General features: G+C 42.0%; 2 protein-coding genes across 2 annotated transcripts in view; one reads left to right on the forward strand and one right to left on the reverse strand.

Annotated features, from left to right (window-relative positions):
* The window catches only part of PAN3 (poly(A) specific ribonuclease subunit PAN3), a 125,173-nt gene extending 119,097 nt beyond the window's left edge, over positions 1-6,076 (forward strand). Inside the window, 5 exon segments of the mRNA XM_028104644.2 lie at positions 615-753; positions 3,138-3,267; positions 4,590-4,636; positions 4,638-4,670; positions 4,672-6,076. Coding sequence (XP_027960445.2) covers positions 615-753; positions 3,138-3,267; positions 4,590-4,636; positions 4,638-4,670; positions 4,672-4,728 — 406 coding nt within the window. The 3' untranslated portion in view covers positions 4,729-6,076.
* Positions 6,077-14,415: 8,339 nt separating this feature from the next.
* Positions 14,416-26,749, reverse strand: part of FLT1 (fms related receptor tyrosine kinase 1) — a 168,031-nt gene continuing 155,697 nt past the window's right edge. Inside the window, exons 26-30 of the mRNA XM_088022184.1 lie at positions 22,609-22,714; positions 22,190-22,332; positions 19,921-20,005; positions 17,886-17,980; positions 14,416-14,611 (exon numbers count right to left, since the gene is read on the reverse strand). Coding sequence (XP_087878310.1) covers positions 14,416-14,611; positions 17,886-17,980; positions 19,921-20,005; positions 22,190-22,332; positions 22,609-22,714 — 625 coding nt within the window. The remainder of the gene's footprint in view (positions 14,612-17,885; positions 17,981-19,920; positions 20,006-22,189; positions 22,333-22,608; positions 22,715-26,749) is intronic.

A 26,749-nucleotide genomic window follows, 5' to 3' on the forward strand; every position in this document is an offset into this window, starting at 1 on the left:
TGGAAAGTGACTGATTGTTTTGACCAGGTGATCGCTGTCACTGTTCTCTAGTTCCTGGCAGCACTCTCACATCCGCTCATGATGGTAGAAAACCAAAATCTACCCTGTTTTTGTCTTTTAAACATTTCTGTTTTATGTTTACCAGTAAAGTTGAGCACATATCTGATCATACCTCTCTACTCTGTATCCTAAAGGTGAGAAGAGGAAAAGAATCTCTTTCAACCTATTTCTAAAGATCTTTAAAGACATTTTCTTTTTCCTCCATTTTATCTAATGGTAGAAGCTTAAATATGAAAGTGATTATAAAATAGGAGTGTATAAGGGATGATTGCCTTTGAGAACTAGAAACTGGTATTCATATACTTTCATGTTGTGTGAAATTATTTTTAAAAATTTAGCAATCTACACATAAAATTTGAAAACAGATTTTTTTTTGGCCTCCTTATAACTTTAGGAGGATTAAAAAAATAAATCTCACACTCACACACACACACACCTACTTACTTATCAGAGAAAACAATAAAAAAAAAAAAACTAGTGTGGAGTCTGAAGCATCAACATGGCCATGTGATATATAGTGTGAGTTATTGAGGTAAAATATTACCTTTCCCTAGGTTTCAGAAGGATCCTACCTGGTCGGAGACTGGAGACCGTTATCTTTTGAAACTCTTTAGGGATCATCTTTTCCATCAGGTGACAGAAGCAGGTGCTCCTTGGATTGACCTCAGTCATATCATTTCTTGTCTTAACAAGGTAATTTGTATCTGGATTTTTAAGATCACAATGCCATCTACAGTTTGCAGAGTTGCATCTTCTACAAAGACTAAGAGACTTAGATGTAGATGTATTCTGCTCCAGCCTAGAAGATATTTTATTAATAATTATCAGGTATATCTACTTAATAACAATTTCTAGACTAGGCAGGTTTTTTAACATCTACATGAATAATTACAGAATTTTTCATTGTGGATCTTTTCATTGTGATAAAATGTCACAAAAGCAATGGGTGGGAAAAACAAAAATAATTTTATATTTAAATCTTTTTTAAAAGTTGAATTCTTTTAAGTCATCGTGAGTCTTGTCCTACATGTTATCTGTTCATTTACTGTTAACTGTGGGCATAGTAATCCAGTGTTAGAATAGTAAAAGCACAGTAGGCCCAGTGCTCTAAATGGAGAATTAGGTGAGTAGATGAACTTAGGTAGATGGAGGTATATCAGTTCATTTGAGAGGTGAGCTTTGTGTTTTTGAAAGGGCTAGGAGAGAGACAGTTTACAAAGGAAGGAAGGAATGCATTTTCCTTATGAATTACTTGGAGTCACAGAGTGTAGAAGGGGTCTCCAGAAGTAAATCCTAGTCTTTGTATAGGTTTATATCTAAATCTCAGGGGTCAGCAGACTGTGGCCTGACAGCCCGTTTTTGTAGAGCCCACAACCTGAGAATAGTATTGACATTTTTAGAAGATTGTAAAAACAAAAAAACAAAAGCAAAACTAAGAAGAATATGACAGAGACTGCATGGCCCTGAAATTTAAGGCATTTACTATCTGGCCATCTTTATGGAAACTATTTGCTGACCCCTGGTCTAAACTGCCCCTAAATTACAAGTACTAGAGGAAATACCTACCATGGTATAGGATGTAGAGCTGGTAATGCACAGTGTGCTAACTCCTCAGGGAAAACATGGTTTTTGTTTTTAGGCACTACTTTGCCTTGCTTGAACTTCCTTAAAACTCTTTAAAAAGAGTATTGTCAATAATCTACATTAAGACAGAACAAGCTGTGTGTACCATTGAACTCATCCAGTGTGATTTATGTATTTATTTGCTCTTTTCCTTAAGGGGAAGACATTTTTCTTGAAAGTAATGAGTGGAGAACAATTCTACTGGATTTTAGAAAATAGCATACATAGTATCAAAGCGCCAGTAATTAAAATACGTAGCACTGGTGTAAACACTGGCAGGCAGATCCTGTGAAATTAAGCCATGGACAGATACCTTAAGTGAAGATTTTTTAAGACTATTAGGATAATTGACAACTTGAAGAAAATTCTATTTCATTTCATAAAATAGGTAGTAGTAAATAAAATTTATCCCAAATCTGAAAGTATGGTAATTTTCTAAGTCTGGAAAGAGTGTAATAAATTAAAAGGGATGGATGGCTATCTTGATGATATAAAAATTAAAATCTTACATAGCATATTTTGGTGGAAATTATGACAAATTAACTGGTAAAATGATTTGAAAGTTTGAGCCTTCAGAATTAGTAAATTTTAAACATTTTAATGAATTAATTAATGAAAAAGGAAGGAAAAGTGTACATCAAAAGCTAACCAAAAAAAGTGAAAACCTTAACAAGGTAAGTTACTCAATGGACTAAGGATTAGTGTATATGCTTTATAAAGACCTCATTAAAATATTACTACCAAATCTTGACTGATGAGTGGGTGAAGATCATAAACTGGCATTCATACAGTGGAAATAACACAAGTAAATGTAGGAAAACATTGGTAACATTCATCAGAACATGTAAATAAAAATAGCAAGGCATGCACTTGACACGGAGTTGCTTGTAAATTGGTACAACTCATAAATCAGTGGTTCTGATACCCTTTGGAAAACAGTTTAGCTATATGTATGAAGCTATAAAATTATTTGTACTTTTTGATTCAGTATTTTTAAGTATTTCTCCTAAGGAAATAATTCAGCAGAAGAAAAAAAAAATTAAGTAGATGAATATGTTCATGCTCTATAATTTGTGATACAAAAAAGCCAGAAGATACTGGGTCTCCTGGTGGCTTAGTCGGTATAGCGTGGGACTCTTGATCTCGGAGGTCGTGAGTTTAAGCCCCACGTTGGGTGTAGAGCTTACTTTAAAAAAAAAAAAAAAGGAAGATATTGGAATAATGAAATGATGGAATATAATGCAAACAAGTATTAAGCATGAAAGATAGGTGGAAACATCCAAGTTGAAAAGTGTGCATACTGATTAGTGATGTAAAATGCTTATGTATATCTAGAAGGGAATATGACAGAAATTTTTAAAATATTAATCATTGTTGCAAAAGTTGTGCTAAAATAGATTAAGTGGATTATCCTCTGCCTGGTATGAACTTCCCATTTTGTGTCTCTGTTTCAGTTAGATGCTGGTGTGCCAGAAAAAATAAGCCTCATTTCCAGAGACGAGAAGAGTGTGCTTGTGGTGACTTACAGTGACTTAAAGCGCTGCTTCGAAAACACTTTCCAAGAACTGATTGCAGCTGCAAATGGTCAGTTGTAGTATTTGCTGAAAAAGCACGCAGGACATGGCTGAGGACCTTAACCGATAGCAAATTGCACTACAGCTGAACTGTTCTCATCCTCTCATTTCACATTTGGGAAACAAACAGGAGATGAGCAAAGCTGCTTGCACTTCAGTCAGGTACACTGTTACTTGAAAGGAAGAATGTTTCACCTATCCTAGAGCTGTGGCTGCCATTGGGGCCATTATCTGTGAAGAATTTATTTTAGATTAAGGAGCACCATTAGGTGAATGGTGTTCCCGCTTTTGTTTTTTTCCACTTGTATATGCACTAATTTTAATTTTTTAAAGACTTTTTTCTGATCTTTGAACTTTTGCCACATTGTATACTTATTAAGGGAAACTATTTGCAAGGACATTTTTGGGAAACAATGCTGGGCAGCATTTTTGTCACTGAGGGTTGCTAAATTTGCTCTTTTGGGGATTGGTTGCCCTGAATAACCTAATGGACCAGGTAAATAATTTCACAGAAGTACAGTGTAGTGTATAATTCTTGTAAGCGTATTGTATGCAAGCTCTGTATGCCACCCACACTGTTAGTTCAAATGGAGATTTTTGGGGGTTTTTTTGTTTTGTTTTTAAGAACACACAAAGAGAGATCAGTGAATTGTTGGATCTGAGTTCCCCCATCAGTAGATGTAATAAATCCTTTCTGAGTGAGGATTGGATAAACAGGAACTTAAGGAGCACATAGAGCTCTTTGCTCCAAATTCAACCAGAGTTTTTTTAAAAAGGTGTTTCCCTGCTTATCAGATATATTTACATTTATGCAATTTTTTTTAATAGAAAAAGAAATTCTGATAAAGGCCTGAAGTTCAGGAGTATATTGCTTTAGATTCTTTCCAGTTCGCTTTTTTGTATAAAGTTCTGTTCTTTGAACCACAGCTTTATTATGGTACTTTACACTGGATACAGACACAGAGACACTGTTCAGAGGATGAACTAAACACAGCAGTGGTCTGGCATCAAGAGCTTTCTGAAGTTTTACAGCCTGAATCTGGAGGGATAACAATCTGCTGTGCCTTTGCAGTCACTGCTTAGCCCAAAGTAATAGTACTTTTGATAATAACTTCACTATGTGGGATATTCCTGAATAAGTTAATCTCAAAAGTTTGGAATTTTCCTCCTCTTAACTTTCTTAATATTTGGACGTGCAGTTGTCGCCAAACTTGGGTATTCATGGAATTTCTAGTTAATGAAATACCTATACTTTGATACGGAAGACTGCCAAATACATAGGAATTTTCTTTCACAAAAAAACAGTAATGAAGACTCTATCTCCTTTCCCAGCACTGAATGTTTTACTAGCACTGGGTGCTCACCATGCAACTATGAAGAAAATGTGGAAACTCAAAAGGTCAGGAAAGACTTCCAAGCACTTGCAACTGATGTTACGGTCTTCAATTTTAATAATTACACATATTTGTAGTTTTCAGAGAAGTTTTTAATATTTCTCTGTCCACTTTTTATAAGCTTTAAAATGATTTTCTCTGCCTTGAGATTTGCATCAAGAAAAAAACACCTCTTCTCACCTGAAAGCATTGAAGACTAAAGACACGCTTTACACATTTTAACAGGTGTGTTTGAGTCCACGTTTGGTAGCATCAGTTGTTGAGTTAAAAAGAAAATCAATTATTGCATTTGATCTGGATGGATTTTAAAAGAACATAATGTTCAATATTCAAAGGATAATTAACATTTGCCACCATAATGTTCTTTTTTATGTAAAAGGAACAAGAACTTGGAGACATTAACATGCAAAAGTCTTTTATCATTAGCTCATGTATTTGAGGAAGAGCAGCTGTCTTTTTATATGTTTTTTGACAAATCATATTGTAATTCTTTTGTACAAAAAAGAACTACTTGTATTCTAGAAGAAATATGAAATGCTTAATTTATAAGCGGGCTGGAGATTTTTTCCAATATTGTTTTCTTTGAAAATGAAAGGGGATCATCTATTTTAGTTTTGGGGTCTGGGAACTTTTTGAAAATTTAATTTGTGGACCAATGTTTTGTGAAAGTTAAGGAAGGGCAGGGGTAAAATAGGGCTTGAATTTCTCATCCTGTATAGACCAGCAAACTTCCCTCTGCAAGGCAGGTTCAAATCACAAACCCAAGAATGTTTGCATCCTAAGTGCTAGTTTGCTTCAGCCCCTAGTAACCTCAGGACTTGGTTTGAATATAAAGGTAGACAGCTGATATGTTTTCATGAGTAAATATTGTCGGCCAGACAACAGTTGGTGTCAGGTAATACGTATTTTTTTTAAGCCTTGTTTTATATTTATTTTTCATTTAGTTTTTATTGGGAATGGTTTTCAGTAGAACTCTTAGTTCTGCTTAGGTGTTTTTTGGGGGATCCCTCTTTTCCATAGTGTAATTCCATTTAAGAGGTTGTCTAAAAGTTAGTCTTTTTAAGTCATAGGAAGATTTTAATATCTGAGAGTAGTCAAATTAAGGATATAAACTTCCCATACCTTCTGTCATGACAGATCAAAGCACAGAAAGGACAACCCTTGAAATCATGTAACGTTGGTCATTTCAAGTTTTTGTACCTATTTTAAATTCTGTTAGTGTATTTACTTCATTGTAAATATTTTTGAGGGTACCTTTGTATTTTGCTTTTGACCTTGGTTCTGTGGTTTGGATGTCAACAACTTCCCTAAAAGCACCAGTATGTTAAGTTCTGATGTCATGATCCCAATATGGGTTATTCATCTTTAATCCTGTTTTCAGTCTCTATGTGTACAGCCGTATTTTTAATAAAGAATTACAGAGAAGTTTGTTGTTTTTTTGGTACCAGTTTATTTAACAAGATGATGTTTGCCTTATCGGGATTTAAAGACTGAATACTTCCTGTGTGTTTGGAGAAATTGGTGGCATGTTTATTCATTAATTTACCAGATATCTGTGAAATGCCTGCTTGGATCTATTCTAAGTACTAAAAATGTAGATGTGAGTACTTGTTATTTATAAAGTGCATAGTTATACTCACACACTTCTATATAATACATGGCTTTTACAGTGTAGTTTAGGAAAGAAGACTTACTTATGTGAAAGGATAGGGAATGATATATGCCTAGCCTTTGATTCAGTACTTCATTAATTTACTATATAGGTGAAGAGTGCCCCTCCCCCAAGTCTTCCAGAAACATTATTCAGAATATAAGAATAGAGTTCAAAAATGGCAAAAATGTTAACATTTGTTGAATCTGAGTACCTAGTGTTTATTTCCTGTACATTTGAAAAGTTGGAAAAAAAATACAGAATAGAGAGTGATAAGGGACTTGAGGCCTAGGTGAAGGGTAACTAGAGTAAAAGAGGAAGGAGGGATTATTTTCAGCTGAAGGAACTGGTGAGTTGCTTTTAGAAATTCAGAGGAGAGAGAGAGAATAAGTGTAGAAGGATCTTGTGGAAAAAAAAAAAATCTATGAATTTGATGGCAGATCAAAACGACCATTGTAGACTCATGGGGAAGACTAGTCCACCTAGAATAGAGGGTGTGTTGGGGGTTTTAAATCTTTTAGATTTAAATTTCATAAGAGAAACCACTAAAAATACTGTTTAAGCTAGGCCAGTGTGACATCTCATACACTCTGGTGAATGGACATACACAATGGCTTTATTACTTTCTTCTGCTGTGCTCTGAATGGTCAAAGACAGGCGTTTTCCCTCCACCTTCAGCAATTGCACAATGATATCTGTAAAATATCCTTCTGTATAAGTGTGGGGGAAGGGGTGCGGTGGAGAAAGATTTATTTATTTTAAAAAAGACTTCTTTATTTTTAGAGAGAAAAAGAGCATGAATGGGAGGGGCATAGAAAGGGAGAGAGAATCCCAAGCAGACTCCACATTGAGCACTGAGCACAGAGCCTGACTCAGGGCTTGATCTCATGAGCCTGAGATCATAGCCTGAGCTGAAACCAGGAGTTGGATGCTTAACTAACTGCACCCCCCAGTCACCCCAGTGAAGAAAGACTTTTAAAACACAAGTCCTTAACATTTATTAAAAACAGTCTGTATGATGGTTAAGAAACCAGCTTGCTAGAACAAGACTACCTGAGTTCAAAAACTGGCTCTACCACTTAGAGCTCTGTGATCTTGAGAAACGATTTACCCACAGTTGAATGAATTGAGATTCACTCATTCATTAAATATTTATTGAATGCCTATTAAATGTCAGGCATTGCTCTAGAGGAACCAACAGAACAACTCTGACCACAACAAATATTTCTGCTCTTACAGAGTTTCCACTCTAGCAGGAAGAAGACAAAGTACATAGTACATTAAGAGGTAATAATGGCTATGGAAAGAAAGTAAAGTAGGATAAAGGATGTGGGTGGAGTCGCCATATTTAGCACATAAAAATAACACAAAGTTGAATTTGAATTTCAGATAAACAATGGATAATTTCTTTTTTTTTAAGATTTTATTTATTTGAGAGGGAGAATGAGAGCACGGGAGGGAAGAGGGTCAGAGGGAGAAGCAGACTCCCTGCTGAGCAGGGAGCCTGATGCGGGACTTGATCCCGGGACTCCAGGATCATGACCTGAGCCGAAGGCAGTTGCTTAACCAACTGAGCCCCCCAGGCGCCCTGGATAATTTCTTTTTTAGCATAAGGATGTCTCAGGTATTGCATGGGACATACTTGTCTTAAAAAATTAATTTGTTTATGTGAAATTCAAATTTGGTTATCCCTGTGTTTCATCTTGCAACTCAAGATGTGGGGAATATGGTGGTGGTGGTGGTAGAATTTCAAATGGGATGATCTGGGTACCAGCCCTCACTGAGAAGGTGATATTCAAGCAAGGACTTGAGGTAATGGAGCCAGCCATGCAGATACCTGAGGGAGAAGAATTCCACGTCGGAATGTGCCAGGAGTATATGAGGAATGGCAAAGGGGCCTGTGTGGCTATAAAAGAAGTGAAGTCAGGTAATGGGGAAGGAGGGTAGTGTTCTGTAGACCATTTTAGGACCATTTTGGCTTTTACTCCCATTGAAAGGAGAAGCTGCAGGAAGATTTTGAGTGGAAGAAAAACCTGATAATAATTAAAAAGGATCTCTTTGGTTACTAGTTAGGAAGTTCTTGCAATATTTTGAGCAAAAGATGAGAGGGATTTGGACACAGGTGATAGTGGCGTGAAGTGATTAGATTCTGAATATGTTTTAAAATTAGAGCCAAAAAGGACGTCCTAATTATTGGATATGGAGTGAGAAAAGTCAAAATCACTGTTAAGATTTTGACCTGATGCTGACAGGAAGGAGGATTCTACTGAATTGAAAGAGATTGTTTTAGAAACAAAGGTTTTTTTGCAGGGTGGGCAAGGATGGGGAAGTGAGGAAAGACAAATGGGAGTTTGGTCTGGGACCTGTTACATCTCAGGTGTTCAGTACTCATTTGTTTTGGTTACTTATTTTGTAATGAATGACTCCAAACTTAATGGCATAAAACACCATTTTATTCTCAGGAATTCTGTGGGTTAGGAATTTGGGACAGGGCACAGCTGGGATGGCTTTATCTCTATTCCATTATGTTTGGGGCCTCTGCTGGGAAAATTCCAGTGGCTGGGGGCTGAAATCATCTGGTCTGACACTGGGACTGAATGACTTGAAAGCTGGGCTCAGCTGGGGACCGTCAGTGGAAGCACCTACACGTGACCCCACCCTGTGGTCCAGTCTTCTCCAATCATGACGACTGGGTCTCTAGTTTGAGCTTCTGGAGCATGAGTGTACCGGGGGACTCGGGTGGAAAGGGCATGATCTTTTCTGACCTGGCCTCAGACTCATGCAGTGTCACTTCTGCCACAGTCTGTTGATTACAATTGAGTCACAAAGGCATCTCTGATTCTAGGGGAGAGTAATGTGATGGGGAAGTGGCAAGGGCACGTTGCCAAAGGTCGTGTGGGATGGGAGATGTTATTGCCACTATTTTTGGAAAATACAGTCTGCCACCGCATCAAGAGATGTCATTTTAACACATATGCATGTGAGTTTGGAGTCTGGGGGAGAGATCTGGTCTGTGTGTGTAATTTGCAAGTCATTATATAGATGTCTTTTAAAGCCCTGAGATTGGTTGAGATCATGAAGGGAGTTAGTATAGACGGAGAGGAGAAAAAAGTCCAAGGGCCCGAGCCCTAGGGTAACTGGAACAATGTTCAAATGTCTGAGACAAGAGAAAACTAGTTAGAGGGACAGAAATGACCCGTGAAATAGGAAGAAAAATGTGCGATGTCCTGGAATGAAGGTTAAAATGGATATTTTCAGGAATAAGGGTCAAGTTGTTGAGTCAAGAAAGATTGAGACTGAAAATTGGCCGTTGGATTTAGCAATTTGCAGGTAACCGATAACCTTATCAAGAGCGGTGTCCATGAGTGTGGCAGAGAAAGCTAGGTTTGAGCGGGTTTAAGAGTAGTACTTGGGGATAGGGATCGGAAACAGAGACTAACCACCTCAAGGAATTTTCCTGTAAAGAGGAGTAAAGAAATGTATTGGTAATGAGGGGAAAGGAAGAGTGGAGGGGTTTTTTTTGTTTTGTAACATGGGAGAGTGAATAGCATGTTTGTCTGATCTAGTGGGAAAGGCAGCAGTTGATGGCGGTGAGGGAGTGCTGAATTTCTGGAGCTGTGTCCCTGAGGATAGGAAGGCATCCAGCTGTGTCAGGACATGTTTTGAACTGGCCATCCAGAAGAGAAGGCTGACTGTGTGAGTACAGGTGCTGGCAGGTTGGGTAGATGTGAGGGTGAGATTTTGAAGTTCTCTTGATTACTTAAATCTTCCCCTTGATGTGGGTACAACTAATGGTACCAGTTACATTGGATTGCTTTGGAAATTGAATGAATTTATTCTTCTAAAGCACTTAGAATAGTTGCTGGCCCATGAAGTTAATCTATTTTTGTCTGAGATTAAGCCCTTACTCTTTTTTAAATGGGCCTTCTCTGAAAAGTTGTGATATTAAATGGTTTCTTTCTTTTAATAATCTTTTATTGAATAATAATACGCACATACACACAAGTTTGCAAATAAGTGTATAGCTCTGTTAGTTATCACAAAGTGAACACACCTAGGTACCACACCCAGACCAAGAAATAGAACATTTTGGCATCTAACTGTTTTTGTTTTGTTTTGTTTAAATATCCTTAGTTCAAAAAAATAGAAGGCTAGTCATCCCTGTGTTGGGATCCAGGATATTTTTATAAAATTTACTGGCCTGTGAAACCCAAAAGTCTGGTAAATGTTTAGCACTGAGGAGTCCAGTAAACCTTACTGGGCCATCCTTCTGCTGGAAGAAAGAAACAAAACAAAACAAACCCACAACAATTCCCAAATGTCCTATAAGTTTCCAGAGTCATGAGAAAATTTCTAAACTATGATGTGACACCAATTCCTTGAGCATTCTTCAAATCATGTGCTTCAATGAGTGACTTTACTCTTATGTTATGAAAATGAACACTATTTTTAAAGGATTTCAGATTCATGAAGATAAACTGCCTCGTGTCCTCTTCAGTTAACCACATATTTACTGAGATGAGTCACTTTTCCTCATTCTTGCCTCTGTCCCAAAGAGAGTAGGCCTGGTTTCCCTTACAACATGTCTCCATCTAGTTTCCTCATGATGTTTTCAGGAAGGTGATGGTATGACCACTTTCCAAAACAACGTGTTGGTCACTTATGTCTATTAGCGATGATCTGGATTATTTCTCTTTTTAGGATGCAATCCACCAAAACACAAATGAAAGATATTTGGCTGGTGTACTTTTCTTAGGGAAGCTCTTGTGTCTTAGGCTTTTGTCTAATTATGTATGGTTTCCTGCACACCACCTCTAATACACACACAAACGCACACACACATCCTGTAATTAAGTTAATCATTTCTTAGCTGACAATTAGCGTTTGGGAAAACCCACCTCTTTTTTAATTGAGGGCACTTCCATTTGCAGCCAGCACTTGCACTCAACTCAGTCTGTACATTTTACTTCTGATTGTGTTCATTTTAGTGTTTCGTTTTCTGGGCGATGTGCCTTGTATGAGTTTGGTTTTGATTTACTGATGCTTTACAGCAGCCATCTTGTGGCATGGAGAGAAAGCTCTTCGCCCCTCTCTAAAGAGTGCTTGCTTGATTTTTCTTATGCTGTGTTTCGTAATTGGTATTTAATGAAATCCCTCTGAACACCAGTCCTCCACCCCCAAGGAAACCCAGGACCCCTTTTTTCACGTATAAGCAAATTGGAGAAAATATGTAGATATTTTTAGAAGTTAATTTTATTATATGAAGATAGCATACAAAATACATTCATAGTGACTAGAGATGTAGGACCAAATTAAGTCTTACTTATATCTGCAGCATATATTCTTGGTATGTATAAAAGTAACTTTAAAATTCCAGTGTCCTTAAATAGTTACGCACAAAACACACACACGTATATACACATACAGTTACTACCACTGTCAGTCAAAGATGTGCTCCTCCTTTCACTAATGAAAAGGGGCTGGCAAGTATCTGTTTCAGGTTTGACATTCTTACAGGCTGGGAAACAAGGCACAGCTAGAAGACCTACATGACATTTTTCAGGATTTGGACAAATCTGTTCCCTGGGCTAAAACTAAGGTCATCGTTTCTTAGACTAACTAGATAACAGACTTGCGTATGGTTTCAGTCCTGTTCACCCACAATGTTACACATACATGGCCTCACAAATCCTGAAAGGAAATGCTGCTTTACTTGTTAGTGCCAACTGTTTTTGTCAAAGTGACAAATGGTTCTAATAATGTCATCGGTTAATTAGTGTTTTCATTTTCAGTGCTTTTTAATAAATGTCCAGGGCTGGTAAATGAACCATTCTGTGGCAAGCACTCTGCCACTAGATAGATTCATTACTGCAAGCTTCCATTTTTCTTTCTGTGTTAAAACTCTAGATGGAACCATTGTTGACTTATGGACTCATGTAGGCTATAAACCTGAGTCTTTGAAGCAGCTGAATTAACACAGTTCTAGTACGTTTTTTTTTTCCTTTTGGAAAGATGGCATTACTAAGGTCTCTGAACAATACAGAATTAGATTATTGAAATCAAGATGTGGTATGAGTAGTTTTTTGTTTTCACTCATTGCTGGATCCTTACTGATTTGAAAGCACAAGAGAATTGATTGACGTCTTCTTTTATTTTCCCTATTCAACCTCCTTCTGGTTACCTGATTGATACCATCGCCAGCTGTCCCAGGTGCTTTTGTGCGTGCAGAGAAGAGGAGAAACAAAGCTCATCCCCTCTTCTGGCCCTGGCCTGACTTTGCACTGGGCCCTTGGTGGAGAGGCCTGCCTCGCTTCTCTGCCGGCCAGGGGCTTCCCCAGCAGAGCCACCATTGGAGCATCCGCCACCCCCCTTGGGGTGTGCTGACTGTCCCATCTCTTTATACTAGGAACCTTGAAACCAGAGTGTGACACACAGAGAAGGAAGCAAAGATTCCTTATATCTCAGGTTCTAGAGTTAAGTTACGTGCATAAAGGGAAGCATACTCTACTACCAGAAGCAGCAATTCACTGTTGCCTATCCAGCCTTGACTGGCTTTAGAAGGTGCATACATCCTAAATACATAGCATCAAACAGAGCCAGTTGAGAGATCCAGAGTCTGTAGACCCTGAAGAGTCGGCACCCTTGTGTACCCTGTCTCCCTATTTCCATCATCCTCAGACCCATGGCAAGGTCCAAAGCAGATGAAAAGAGGCTTTTCTCCTCTTGATGGCTCATTAACTAATATCCTGAGTCCCAATTCTAAAAGTATCTTGCATAAATTACATGTCACCTTTTTTCTCAAGGAGCATAAAGTGCTTAATAAACATTGGTTAACGTTCTTCCACATCTTTCCAGTAGACCAGCATGAGATAGTAGAATCCCCATTAAAAAGGAAACATGATTGACTTCCTATCTTTTGGGTCCCAACTGTTTCAGTGAGTTGGTTTGGTTGGTATAGAGATAGGGTTTTCACCCTGTTCATCCTGTTTTTGCTCCATCTATCCTGGTTTTGGCATAGAGGAAACCCTCCGCAAGATTCATTTTCATCCTCCTCAGCTTCCTTTTATAACTAACTGCACAAAACAGGTTAATGTAAAAAAATTGAAGTGTTTTGATTATACATTAAGACTCAAAATAGAATCTGACAATATTTTTGAACATGTGGCTTAAAGCCCAAGTAACCCTAACAGACCAAACTCGTTCCAATTAGCTTACTCTGAGCAACCTGCTAAGTGTGAGGCCATCATGCCGTGGAGCCAGCTTAGCTCAGGGTGAGTTTGCAGTGTATCTTGCTAGAGGGGCCTGCAGTCTCGGCTCAGATTTGAGCACCAAGCTCGGTGCTAGAAATTTAAAAATGTGCCATATATGGGAATGGGCATAGATCCAGTCCTGTAGCTAAGATTTTAAAAATTTGTTCTGTACTTCCGAAAAAATATGTCTGTCCTCTTCTTGCCTGCTGGAATCCAGAAAATGTCCCCTCATCCTTCTGTCCTATCTGCTGCCTGGCTGGGTTTTCCATGTGGACCGGGTTCAGTCAGGGTTTGGAAGCATTGTCATGGCTTCTCCTACTCCCTTCCCATATGGGACAGCACAAATTCTTCTCTCCAGTGCTCCGTCCTGTTTGCTCTCTGCTACCTTTCTCCCTTCTTTCCTTCTCCTCCTTCCATGTCACATCTGCTAGAGGACCCCAGAGACATTGCACAAGCTGGCTTAGGGCTGGTTGCCTCCCGGCTCCTGGGCGCCGGTGGCGGGCCCCGTGGAGTCCACACTGCACGGTGGGATCAGTGTGTCTCCTGAATCATCAAATGCCCTGTGGTCTCAGGGGTAGGAGCAGGTAAGTCATTGGGCTTAGAAAGGGTTTCTCTAACACACTGAATAATGTGAGGATTTACCAGTGGTGTTTTTCACTTGTCACTATTTCTCTATCTGGGGTTACATTCTTGTTAGTCAAAAAGAAAAAAAAAAAAGCACTATTAAAAATCACAAAAGGCAGCTTGCTCCTGTGGAAAGGTAAAGGTGTACATTTATATATGTGTCATACTGGCAAAAGCAGCTAGTTTTCAGGGGGCATAAATACTTGTGTGGTTCTACAAAGAAGGCGACGCGTCAAACTTTAGACAGGCGGGGTGGAGTATAAGACCACCGAGTTGTAGTCTGGGGGAGGAGAGCAGCACGAAATCTTCTTTTCCAGCTCTGAGTTGTCATACGTAAATCTGCGTCTGCCTCTGTTGATGTGCCCACACCCGGAATGGCAGAAAGCAGGCCGCGTGAGGTCAGAAAGCCCTGACTCCTTACTTTTACTGGTTACTCTCAGGCTAAAGAGAGAAAAGGAGAAAAAAAAAATCATATACACAAAATCAATTTCTTGAAAACAAACACGTCCACTCTTTCCTGTTAGGCCTTTGCTCGTAACTGTTCTAGAGTTGATGGTTATTGAATCCCATCTCAATCTCGGCTCACAGGCTCTTTGTTCTCGAGCCTCACGCTGCTTCTCTGCTACAGGGCTGGTGGCACTGGGCAGAAAGATGCCTTCTCTGGCCGGGGCGTGGACTGGGTATGAATAGATACTGCAAATCCATAACCCCGGGTGGAAAATAACTCCAAGACGGGTATGGCCCTCCCCTGCTCTTGGGCCGGTTAGCTACTGGGGTAGGGTGAAAACTGCTCCCGCCTCCAAAATACATTGATCTCAAATCTCTGGAACCTGCAAATAGCACTTCGGCAAAAGACTGAATATTGCCTCATGGGGCAAGCCAGGTGATTAAGCTAAGGATATTCAGAGGAGGAGCTTAGCCTGAATTGCCCAGGTGGGCCCTAAATACAATCACACGTATCCTTATAAGAGGCAGATGGAGATTCACAGCCACACACAGAAGGCGGTGATTGAAGGTGGAGCAGGGAGACACGGCCACAAGCCAAGGAATGCCCAGAGACACTGAGAACCGGGAAAGGTGACAAATGGATTCTCCCTCAGAGCCTCCAGAGGGATTGCGGCTCTGCCAACACCTTGATTTTGGACTGCTGGCCTCCAGAACTACAAGAAAATAAATCTCTCTTGGTTTAGGCCCCTGACTTTGTTGGGGATGTGTTACAACAGCCTCAAGAAACGAAGAGAGCTTCAGGCAAACAGGTCAGCACAGTTGTTTCCCTATCATGCTTGTGTTCTAGAAAACTTGCTGTGGCTCAAAGGAGAAGAAACTTGTTTCTGGTTCTATATGTTACATCCAGCCTGAGACACATACACAGGAAAGAAAAGCTTCTCTTGTCCTTTCATATCGGTTTGTTTCTTCATAGCTGGGATGAGAACGAGAAAGCCTCATGTGCTACCATATTATTTCGACTTGTTCATGGACTAACACATTAAGCATTTTCTGTATTTTTAATCTCAGAGTCAAGGGTGAGATGATGGCTTTCCTTCACAGAGATCGAGATTAAGTGTTCCAAAATAGGAAACAAAAGGTTGTTGGTAGCCTACTTTCTTTCCTCCCTTATACATGTCTTCTTTATGAGGTTCCTTCCCCTAATCCTCTACCCTCTGAGGGGACTCCGCTCTGGTACCCTCACGGTGCTCATGTTAAAAGGAAACAAGTATGAAGATGTTTGCCTGGCAGTGTGCCTTCCCTTCGGACTTGAGGTTGTTAATTATGCTCACTCTATCACTTCGAGGCATTTGGGCCCACCTTTGGACTCAGATCAAGGTCAGCAAAGCACAGCCTATGGGCTGGCCACCTGCTTGGTTTCATTCTCCCCCCCCCCCCCCGCCACCCGCCCAGCTTTATTGAGATATAGTTCACCTGTTTAAGGTGTCCAGCTGAATGTTTTTAGTATATTCGCAGATGGTGCAACCATCAACACAATCAATTTTAGGACATTTTCCTCACCCCGCAAAACCCATACCTATCAGTATAGCCCGTTACCCTTTATCCCCACATGTCCCACCCCCAGCCCTAGACAACCACTGACCGACTTTTATTTATAGAATAAATATATAGAGTGGCCTATTCCTGGCATTTCATGTAAATGGAATCATACGCTATGTAGTCTGTTGTGACTGGCTTCGTTCACTTAAAAATGATTTCAAGGTTTGTCCATGTTGTAGCATATATCAGTACTTCGTACTTTTTTATTGGCAAATAATGTTTGGGTATACTGCATTTTATCAACTCATCAATTGAAGGACCGTTGGCTTGTTTGGGGGTTATTAACGATGCTGCTATGAACATTCATGAATAAGCTTTTGTATGGACATCAGTTTTTGTTCTGTTGGGTATGTACCCGAAGGAGTGGAATTGCTGGGTTTTAGAGAAACTCTATTAACCTTTTGAAGAACTGCTATCCTGTTTCCCAAAGTGACTGTGCCATTTTACATTCCTACAGCAACACACAAGGGTTATGATTTCTCCACCTCCTCGTCAACGCTAACTTTTTGGTTCTAGCCATCCTAGTAGGTGTGAAGTGGTATCTCGTTGTGGTTTTGATTTGTGTTTCCCTGATGACTAATGATCTTAAGCATCTTTTCCTGTGCTCATTGGCCACAGCTGTTTCTGTAAATAAAGTTTACTGGAACACAGCCCCACCTCCCTGTTTATATATCGGTGATGGCTGCTTTTATCCTACAGTGGCAGAGTTGAGTAGTTGTTTTGTTTTGTTTTTAAAGATTTTATTTATTTGAGAGAGAGAGAATGAGCAGAAGGAGTAGGAGACTCTCTGCTGAGCAGGGAGCCCAACACGGGGCTCCATCCCAGGACCCTGGGACCATGACCTGAGCCAAAGGCAGATGCTTAACTGAGCCACTCAGGTGCCCTGAGTAGTTGTTTTCTATGTGGCTCTTTAAGAGAAAGTCCGCTGACCTCTGATTTAGAGGAAAGAGGAGCATGTTCTACCTTTGGGTGAGACGGGCAGGCATTTGAATCAGGAAAGGTGGGAATGCCTGATAGACAGGCCCAGCCTTCGCCTGTCCAGCACGGTCCCCAGGCAGAGACTAGCACAGAGAAGCTGAAGTGCTAGCAGGGCCAGTGGAGAAAAAAGCTGGGGCCTAAGTTATTCCAACAGCACTTGCCGATGGCCGCTGTAGGGAGGGAGAAGTGTCAGGAGCCAACAGGAAACAAGCCTTCTCTTGGAAGGGTTGGCTTCTCGGGATGGCACATCTTAGGAAAACAGGACCGTGCACCTTCCCGTACAAATGCTGGCAAGCCCAGGGTATAATCACGGGCAAGCTGCCCTCCCTGCCCTCATAAGCGTGTCTCCATCTGACTTTCGCACTGCTCACAGTTGGGCACGTCAGGCTCCGTCCAGCTAAGGCACTGTGCTTCATGTGTTTGGACTGCCTGTCCCTGCTAGAATTTTCTGCATGTTTCTACTTCTCAAATCCCAGGCTTCCTTCTCAGCACTTGGTGCTCATCTCTCTGATTTTTATACCCTCCTTCTTGCCCCTCTGAGGACAAAAAGTGCTTTTCTGCAAAGCCTGAACACTGCAGTTCAGGAGGCCGAGTGGCCCTCAGCTGTCCCCACTGAGCTTTCCCCAGCATCTTCCTTCACACCCCTCGATCAGTTGATCAGAGAAAAGACCCCCAGCTTCCTTACTCAATCTTCACGGAGGCCTTGGGTTTGCTCTCAGCCCAGGTGAAGCGCTTCAGCAAGGGGGAGGCCAGCAGAGTGCTACTGTCCACCTGGTAATCCTGGTGGGAGGAAGGAAACAGGTTACACTTCTTGCCTGACCCAGATGGGTCCACGAGTCTGGGGCATGATATCCGGGATGCATATCCGAAGTCACTCCAAGCTCTGTCCTCACCTGCCTATTAAGACCAAACATGTTCTCCGCATGGGCGGGCAAACCTAAATTTTGTCAGTTGCAAAAAAAAATGCCTATTATTCCCTGTGACTTTGAGGTCCTTCTTCCTGAAGGTGAAGAAAATACCTTTAAACAAAAGGGGAAGCTGCAGGTAACAGGCGAGCATTTTTTTGTAGCAAACTTTTATGCAAATGATTGCATACATCTACTAAAACTAATTTTGGCAGATGACTGCTATCTGTGAGTATTTGGGGGCCATACATAAGATGCAAAGCTTTTGAGAAATTAGAAAGACCTGGTTGAATTTTCTTTCTTGTGGATCCTATGGAATTCTCAGGCCCTCCATGGTCATGGTTTGCAACAATTCCATTTTCTCCTTGGTTCAGCTTTAGCATGGAGTTTCATGCAGGCTCCTCCTTACTCTGTTAATACAGCCTTCCCAGTGTGTGGACTCCACACTTTTTTCCTCTGCCCTTTGAGTCTCTGACGGGGCTGTGTTCATGTCCTTATTCATCAGTAAGCAAACCTAAGTGAGCAAAGAAGCTGTTGTGGCCCCACTGTATCGGGCTGGGGAGGGTTAAGGTGGCAGAAATCTTCCATGTTTTGCTCAGTATCACGTCCTAGAACTTAAAACCAGCTTGCTAAGCAAAACAAAATTTCCAGCTACTTTACTTTGGTATTCTGCGGCTTAGTTGTAATGCTTTTAAGTGTTCTAGTCATCTTTTCCTCTTTAGTGTGTTTGAAAAGCTTTTGGTGCTTTTTAAATGATGACTGTGCTGGGTATCAAGTCACAGTGTTTGTGGTCCTCACCTTCACACTGTGGTTAGTTTTCCGGCCCTTTTATGGGATCTGAGTAATACCAGTGCTCCTCAAACTTTACTCTGCACATCAGTCCCCTGGGGACCTTGTGACAGGGCAAAGTCTGACTCAGTATGGACAGGTCCTGAGATTCGGCATTTCTAGCCCGCTTAGTGACCACGGTGCTTACCTGGAGATCACACTGTCAGGGGCTCGCTGGCAGAAGGCCACTCTTGCCCAACCCCTCCCCCTTCTCCCCTTACTCTCTCAACCTCACGTTCCAGAGCTTCAAACAGACAGCTGGGTAAGGCCTTGTGTTTGCTGGGCTGTACTGGATTGCTTCTCCCAATGTGGCTGGGTAGGACCTTGGCTGTTCAGCTTCTAGAACCTCAGTGGGAAGAAGCGTAAGGCCTGGGTAGACTTCTCTCAGGACCTCAAGGCTATTTTTTTTTTTTTAAGATTTTATTTATTTGACAGAGACATAGCAAAAGAGGGAACACAAGCAGGGGGAGTGGGAGAGGGAGAAGCAGGCTTCCCGCCGAGCAGGGAGCCCAAAGCGGGGCTTGATCCTAGGACCCCGGGACCATGACCTGAGCCGAAGGCAGCCGCTTAACGACTGAGCCACCCAGGCGCCCCCTCAAGGCTATTCTTAAGGGAGAGCTTTCTGTTACGTCATGAAGACCCAGCCACTCACAGCTTTGAGTTCCTCCATTAATCTGGAAGCAGGATTCCATCATTGATAGCCAAGAAGCTTAGAAACACCAATGAAGTTTCCTAAGGGACTAAACTATGACCAGGTGAAGATGTGGACCCTGGAGTGAATTCCAGGTCATTGTCAAATTTCAGAATTACCTATTGGCTCTGTATAGCTAAGTCTTGTTGTCAGTCCCCTGAAATTGTCATTTCAGCCACTACTCATTACTGACACCCATGGACTGAGAGCCACCAAAGCACTGGAGTTTGTGTTTGGATAGAGTCCAGCAAAGGGTCCTGCCAGGGTGCCCTGAGTAGGTGAATTCCATTACTTACATCAAAGATAGAGGCGGTGTTTGGCGAAAGTTCTTCAAAGGTTTTGATTCTCTCCAGACTCATGAAATTGAAAGCATTTACGTATCTGATAAAGGAGCAGAAAGAATAATCAAGACAGGAAAATGAATCCAGCTTTTAGTAGTCGGGAGACTATGGGCACTGTATCCCAGCTGAGGTGAACAGAAGTACCAAAGGAATCCCCTGGCTCCTGAGGCTGCAGGTCTCTTGCTGTGTTCCCCCTAAGGGTCCTCACATGGTTGTCCATCCACGCTGCAGAGTTTTGAGCAAAACCCCAGAGGGACCCTTGAGAGACTCCTCAGTGGTTGGGCTTCTAGTCCCTTGTGGAATTGGAGAAATGTCAGGCCTAGAAGAAACCTGAATCCTCATGTGGTCTAAACACCCTCCCTTACAAAGGAGAGAAATGATGCCCAGAGAAGGGATATGACTTGATAATGTATAGCTGCCTACTTCTCAAAGGATGTGAGAGGACCAAGGAAATGACCTCGCAAGGTCACACAGCTAATTTAATGGCTAGTCCTGTATATTCTGTTCTTGGATTCCAGATTGGGAGAAATGGGTAGTATTTTTGTGTTTTCCCTACAACTACCTACTGATTTATTATTGATGATCCATTAGGAAGGCTGGCAGAGATCTCCACCATATGGTTCCTCCTAAGGCAAGTTAACCTACAGACTGAGTTTCTCAGTCTGAAACCCTATCATCACTTGCAAGGCCCAATTTCTTAGATAAGCTTCTTATTGGCCTAAGCCTCAGCAGCATCCTGTAAAGGCCCCAAAACTGACGATTTCCCTCCCCCATCTCTGATACAATCAGATATTGCTAATATGTCAATCCCAGCTAGTTTTCTTTAAAAAAAAGGGGGGGGAGGGTGATTCAATAGGTAATTTTTTTATCTTAAAAATTTAGGTGACTTTTTTTTCTGAAAAAAAAGGTGATTCAGTGGTGTGTTGATACATGTATCATGTATCAAAGATACAATTAGATACTGCTAATGTGTTCAATCCCAGCTAGTTTTCCTATCTTAAAAAAAAATGGGGGTGATTCATCTGTTCCAGCCTCCTGGGCTGGTTGTGAACTGTGAGCAGTGCCAGTGACCTATAACCCATGACCACAAATCTGGGCTGGCCACTGGACTTCTAGGCCTGTCAGAGAAGGCTGTCAGTCTTTTCAGACTGCCCCAACCCTTAGGCATGCCTCCCCTGGCTGAACTGAGGTCAAAGCTCTAGGGTTGTGCCTTCTGCAGATAAAGATGCTAGAAGGCCCACAGGATAGTCTAAAGATCCTAAAAATTGTTCTAATGGCATGGAGGGAGTATCAAAATACCTAGGTTACAAACTCCAATCTGCCACTTTCTAGACACACCATTTTTGGCAAGCTATCTCCCACGGAGCCTAATGTCCCCATTTGTGGAACAGGAATACCTACTGTATAGTATTGAGCATTAAAGGAATTGATGTCCATAAAGAGCTTACACAGGGCCAGACTACACACAGCACGTGTCTGTGTACCCATTAGTACTGAGTGTTTGATACACGTGGAACCATTAGCAGTAAAGAACATCCATATGTAACTGTTAGGACTTATGTGGGATGCATGTATAACCACTAGTAATGATGTGTTGATACATGTATAACTGTTAGTGCTGAACATGTGTAATACACATGTAACCATTAGTACTCGAGCCAATTCCTGCCCCACTAGCACCCAGTAGAGGCACTCAGTCAGTATTTTTTCCCCTTATCTCTTCCCCAACTTCTTCTGCAGTGATGAGAGAGAGGTTAGTGTGTCAAGTAAGAAAAAAAAAAATGTTTTATCTAAGGCCTTATGAAAAGAAAAGTTATTGGGGGGAAAAAAGATGTAGGAGTATCCTAGAATAAAAGAAAATGCAATGTGTTATTCTTGATTGGATCCTGTGTTTGTCTTTTGTTTTTTCTTAAGGTATAAAAGACATTTGGAGAACTTATGGAAAGGTGAATATTTAATACTATTAAGGAACTATCAATTTCTTTGTGATAATTTTGATGTGGTAACACAGGAGAACGACCTTCTTACAAGACTTAGGGGTAGAATGTTATATGCCTTAAGCTCTCTTTCAATTGGTTCAGCAAAAAGAAAAAAAATACACATAGAATGTATACAATAGAGACAAAATAGGGCCAAATGTTAACTATGGTTGAATTTAGGAGGTAGACTTTTTTTTTTAATGTTTGAAAATTTTATAATACAAGGCTGGGGAAAGAAATCTTACCTGACATTATCAGAACTTCCTGAGTTAAACTTTGGAGCTGAAGTATCTTCCTTGAAGAAGTCATCAGAGAAGGCAGGAGATGAATACGTAAACCCACTATTTCCTGTCAGTATGGCATTTAGTGGGATATAGTCTTTACCGTCCTAAAATACCAAAGATAGAGCTCTAATTGTACAAATTTCTATTTTAACCCATGTCTGTGACAGCTTCAACTGTGTCATTTCCACAATCTTTGTTGTGTTTTGGGAAGATAATTGTGCATATGCACTGTGTGCGTGCGCATGCATACACACACACACACACACACATTTAACTGCTAATCTCTGCTATTAATAGCTCTTAAAACAAAGAAAACACCCCCTTGACTTATATTCAAAGGCATTTGGGTCTTCCGACATCCTAGATAAATTCAGCTTTACCTGTTGTACATTTGCTTGAAGCAAGTCGCCTAGTTTTTCCACAAGTTCTGCAAATCTTGGCCTTTCTTTTGGGTCTTTGTGCCAGCAGTGCAACATGATCTGATAGCTGTTGGGTGAAAGCACAACAGAACTAGCTGGAGACCAGTGCTAATTGTGTAAATTGCCCCACATGCATCAGCAAAGTGATGGGTGTTGTCTTACAGATAAAGATTATGCTGCTTGTAGAATACTGTATTTGCCTTCATTTTTGCATGTGGGCATGCAGCACCCTCCCACACAAGGCTGTTTGGGCTAGGTCCTACTGATAGTGGAAAACATGTCTACAAAGGCAGACTAACAAACCAACCCTCCAGAGCCCATTGCCACCCAAGTTCTTTGGAGTGCTTGTGGTTTGGGTAGGCAGGAGCTCTTCTTGAATAAAGCAGGGCTCCTGGAAAAGGAAGCCCCGCTGTTGACTTGCACTTAGGTATGCAATTTAGAGCTCCTCCCCTCACTGTCAAAAGCCGGGCAATGTCCCGTAAAGGTAAAAGTTCTCATAGACACAAATATCCATGGGTGAATTATTTGTAGTAGTTATAGTCTCAGGCTGGGGAAAAAAAAAAAAATCAACTCAGGCTTCTTAAGAAGTATGTGGTATGTCCAGGGCCTCAAGGTTCCATGATTGAGCTCAGCAGTGGAGACGGGTAGAGAAAGCATTGTATACAGGACTACGGTCCCTTCCAAAAGGTGAATGTTTGTGTAGCGTGTGGCTTGTTCCTTGGGCTGCGTGCAGGTTTCTTGCATGTGGCTGACCCCCTCTCCCTCTGCCAGCCCCAGCATTTCAAAGCTGCCATTACAAACTGGCCTCCCACCCCTCTCAAGGCACTAGGTACAGGCTGGGCTTCTGGGTATGAAAACGTTTGTCTTAATCTCATCCTTAAATGTCAACAGGCTTCCTCAACAATTCTTCTCCTCTGACCTTGGAGATGGAAAGGTTTTGGGCTCTTCTCTTGATCCTGTCTGAGGGGATGTAGGTCTCTGCCTGCCCCCTCCCCCTAACCCTCCCCCCCCCACCAAGAAGAACACACGCCAGGGGTCTGTACACACACTGGCTTACAGATTTACTCTCCTTGGGCTCTTTGTTCTCCTCAAGAGATGTTTACTGTAAGTAGTATCTTCTCTCAGAAGATCATCTGGACTAGAGAAGGACTCTGACCAAGTAGGAGCAAAGTCTGAATGGCCTCAGAATTTGGAACTGGATCAGAACCCGGCTGTTAGCACCATGTGGGCAGGGACCACATCTCCGTGCCCCTCACCTAGCTCAGGGCCTGCCATACAAGCACTCCATTATTTGATAAGGAAGTCAGGCTGGTCTCTGGGAAGAGATAGCAAGGCTCCTTCCATCAAGTCATAAGCCATATTGCAGACATTACTTGTAGTGCTGGGACCTGGGTGTTCCTAACCCAGGCCTGCGAAAAGCCTGAGAACCCTGCCACCCCCCGCTGCCACTTCTTAGACCCATGCTTTCAGTCTGGCCCAGCTGCTCCCAGTGTCTCTGAAGGATCTCCCTATTTATTTCAAAGGACAGATGAGGTGCCCAACAGAGACAGCAGGAATATAGGAAGGTTATGAAAAGAGAAAAGCTCATCAGGGGGAAGGGAAAATAAAGGCAAAAGCACAAAGTTAATCTGCAAAATGTGCTTCCTGACTCTGAGTGGTTGGATGGAGGCAGGGCTCCCAGCTCCCAGGTGGCTGGTGAAAAGAAGGGATAATCAGTTATGTGGTGCACATAAGGCAAAAGTTAAAAACAGACCAGTTACTTGGAAGAATCACGGCTATTCCTAGAACTGAAATCCGAAAGGAAGCTGTGCTAGACGCCTCTCAAGAGTGTAATTTCCATCTAGGAAATAATGACTTCATGGGACCATCTTGTACCTTGTCTTTCAACCAAAGCCTGAAGAGCAAACGTACCACTCATGAAAAACAATTCTGAGAGGCAAGACACTGCGGTCGGGCGGTGGGGGGGGGGGGGGGGGAGGGTGTGTCTCCTTTGGTCCCCAGGGAAGGAGTGGCCCCATGTGGTCTTCAGACACCCTCCATGGGTCCTGGTCTTCAAAAGCAAGCTCCCCGAATAGTTGGATGGTGAAGTTGAGGTTCTACTTTCTGAGTACCCAGTGAGTACATATCCTACATCTTTGATTAAGGGACTGGAGCTCATAAAGACCACTTGTCTGAATCACAGATTCTCCTGACTTTGTCCAGACTGATGGATCAGGGCTCTTCTCAGAAGACGATTCTGGTTCCCTCCCGCCCGTGTGTCTCCTCTACTATACCTATTTTACTTAACTCCCAGGAGGTGTGGTGGGCCTCAACGGGTCCCAAGAGCTGTGAAGGCCAATGTCAAGGACCACCCTACCGAGGCTCAATGTGCAGACAGGCAGGAAACTGGGAGTGAAGAGAGGAACACGGGCTCTCCAACTGGGGGCCATCGTCCCCACTGTCTGGGGGACCTAGGACAAGGGGCTGCAGGGCCCATGTCCCTGACTGTCCCTGACCACCAGCCTCAGAGCGAGGGCTCCAGGCACTTGCTCCGGTCAGGCAACCTGGCCCAGCCTGCTAGTGGCCTGACACAGTCTGCACAATCCTACATGGAGCTCACTTGAGGTTTACACATTTTACTAATGTTTCGAGCTGGGTACAAAAACGTTTACCAAGGAGACAGGAGGTCACTGACAAAGCCCGTGGTCCCACACCCCCGATGCGCTGGCTGTGATGTGATGAAGGCTGGCCCTCTTCCATCCTACCACCCTGAGGCCTAATCATCCAAGGCAGCTCTAGCAATGAGCAGTCTTGGAGGCTGTTGGAAGGACATTCAATGTATACCCGCTGGTAATGTATAAAAGGTAGCCTGGCTAGAACCAGGCAAGAAAGCGGGGTGGTCCTGTTGGGGGGCCCCGACTTCTCTCAGCCAGCACCCTTTCCCTGCTGAGCCAAAAGCTGCTGTGATCAGGACTCACCCTGGCTTCTCTCTGCCCAAACTAGCAAAAGGGACCACCTACAACTACTTGCTGTTTTTATTTTGATTCTTGGTTTCTGATTTCTAGTTTCCATTCCTCTTGCCTAAAATCCAATGCAAAATCATCTCAGCAAACACCAAAGGAAAAGAAAAAAAAAATCAAAACATTCATTGCTTGTTTCCTTATTGAAAGACATCTGATTAAACAGGCCCTGGGCGAGGAACCAGCCACTCAGGGTTGAACAGTTTACATCACTAAGTAAACAGGTTGAACACAATAAAGAGACACCAGCTGCACCCACCCCAACAGCCCTCCTTGAAACCAGCTGTGGGAAGGGCTTCCTTCTCAAGCTATCACCCAAGCCCCCAACTGCATGCCACTTTAGGCCAAGTTCAGGTCACAGAGGCCAGTTCCAAGAGCTGCACTTTGTCCTCCACTCAGGCCTTCCCGCTGTGGAGCAAACAAGACGGCAATTCTCCACCAGCTCTCGAATGCTTGAGAATGGCCGAAGGTTTGGATTCCAGGCTTCTGAACAAACATTTCACAAAGCCACTGCTTTTCACCATTTCTAGAACTCTCCAGCATTGAGGAACCATCCTTCTCTCTACAGGCTGCGTGGGATACGAGGGTTTCCCGGGAGTGGTTAATGTGAAGACTTGAAGCTTTGATGAAGTCCAAGGGTGTTTTCAGTCCAAAGCTGATATGACTTTGTACCTCTAGCATCCTTTTGGACTAGAATCTGCATAGGTACTAGAACAGACCCTGCAGGTATGTGGCCTGTGTGGACTCTGGGCTCAGACAAACTTATTAGCAGTGTCTCAGATCACTTAGATGTTCTGTGCCTTGGTTTTCTCACCTGTAAAATGGCGTTAATAATTGTACCTACTTTATAGGGTTGTTATGAGCATTAGGTAAGTTAGTATGGGTTAAAAGACACTTAAAACAGTGCCTGGCACTTAGGCACTAAATAACTGTTTAGTTAATATTAGGCGTTACCTAGTAATGACTGCAATTATTACGGTTAGTAGTTGAGAACTAGTCTTGTGATTGTCAGATTTAAGACTGATTGATTGATTTTACTTGAGAGAGAGAGAGAGAGAGAAAACAGGAGCTGAAGGGCAGAGGGAGAAGCAGACTCCTTGCTG

The sequence above is a fragment of the Eumetopias jubatus genome, unplaced genomic scaffold (genome assembly GCF_037043125.1).
Source record: "Eumetopias jubatus isolate StellerSeaLion01/CBP00866 unplaced genomic scaffold, mEumJub1_p1.0 scaffold_3, whole genome shotgun sequence".
Taxonomy (NCBI): Eukaryota; Metazoa; Chordata; class Mammalia; order Carnivora; family Otariidae; genus Eumetopias; species Eumetopias jubatus.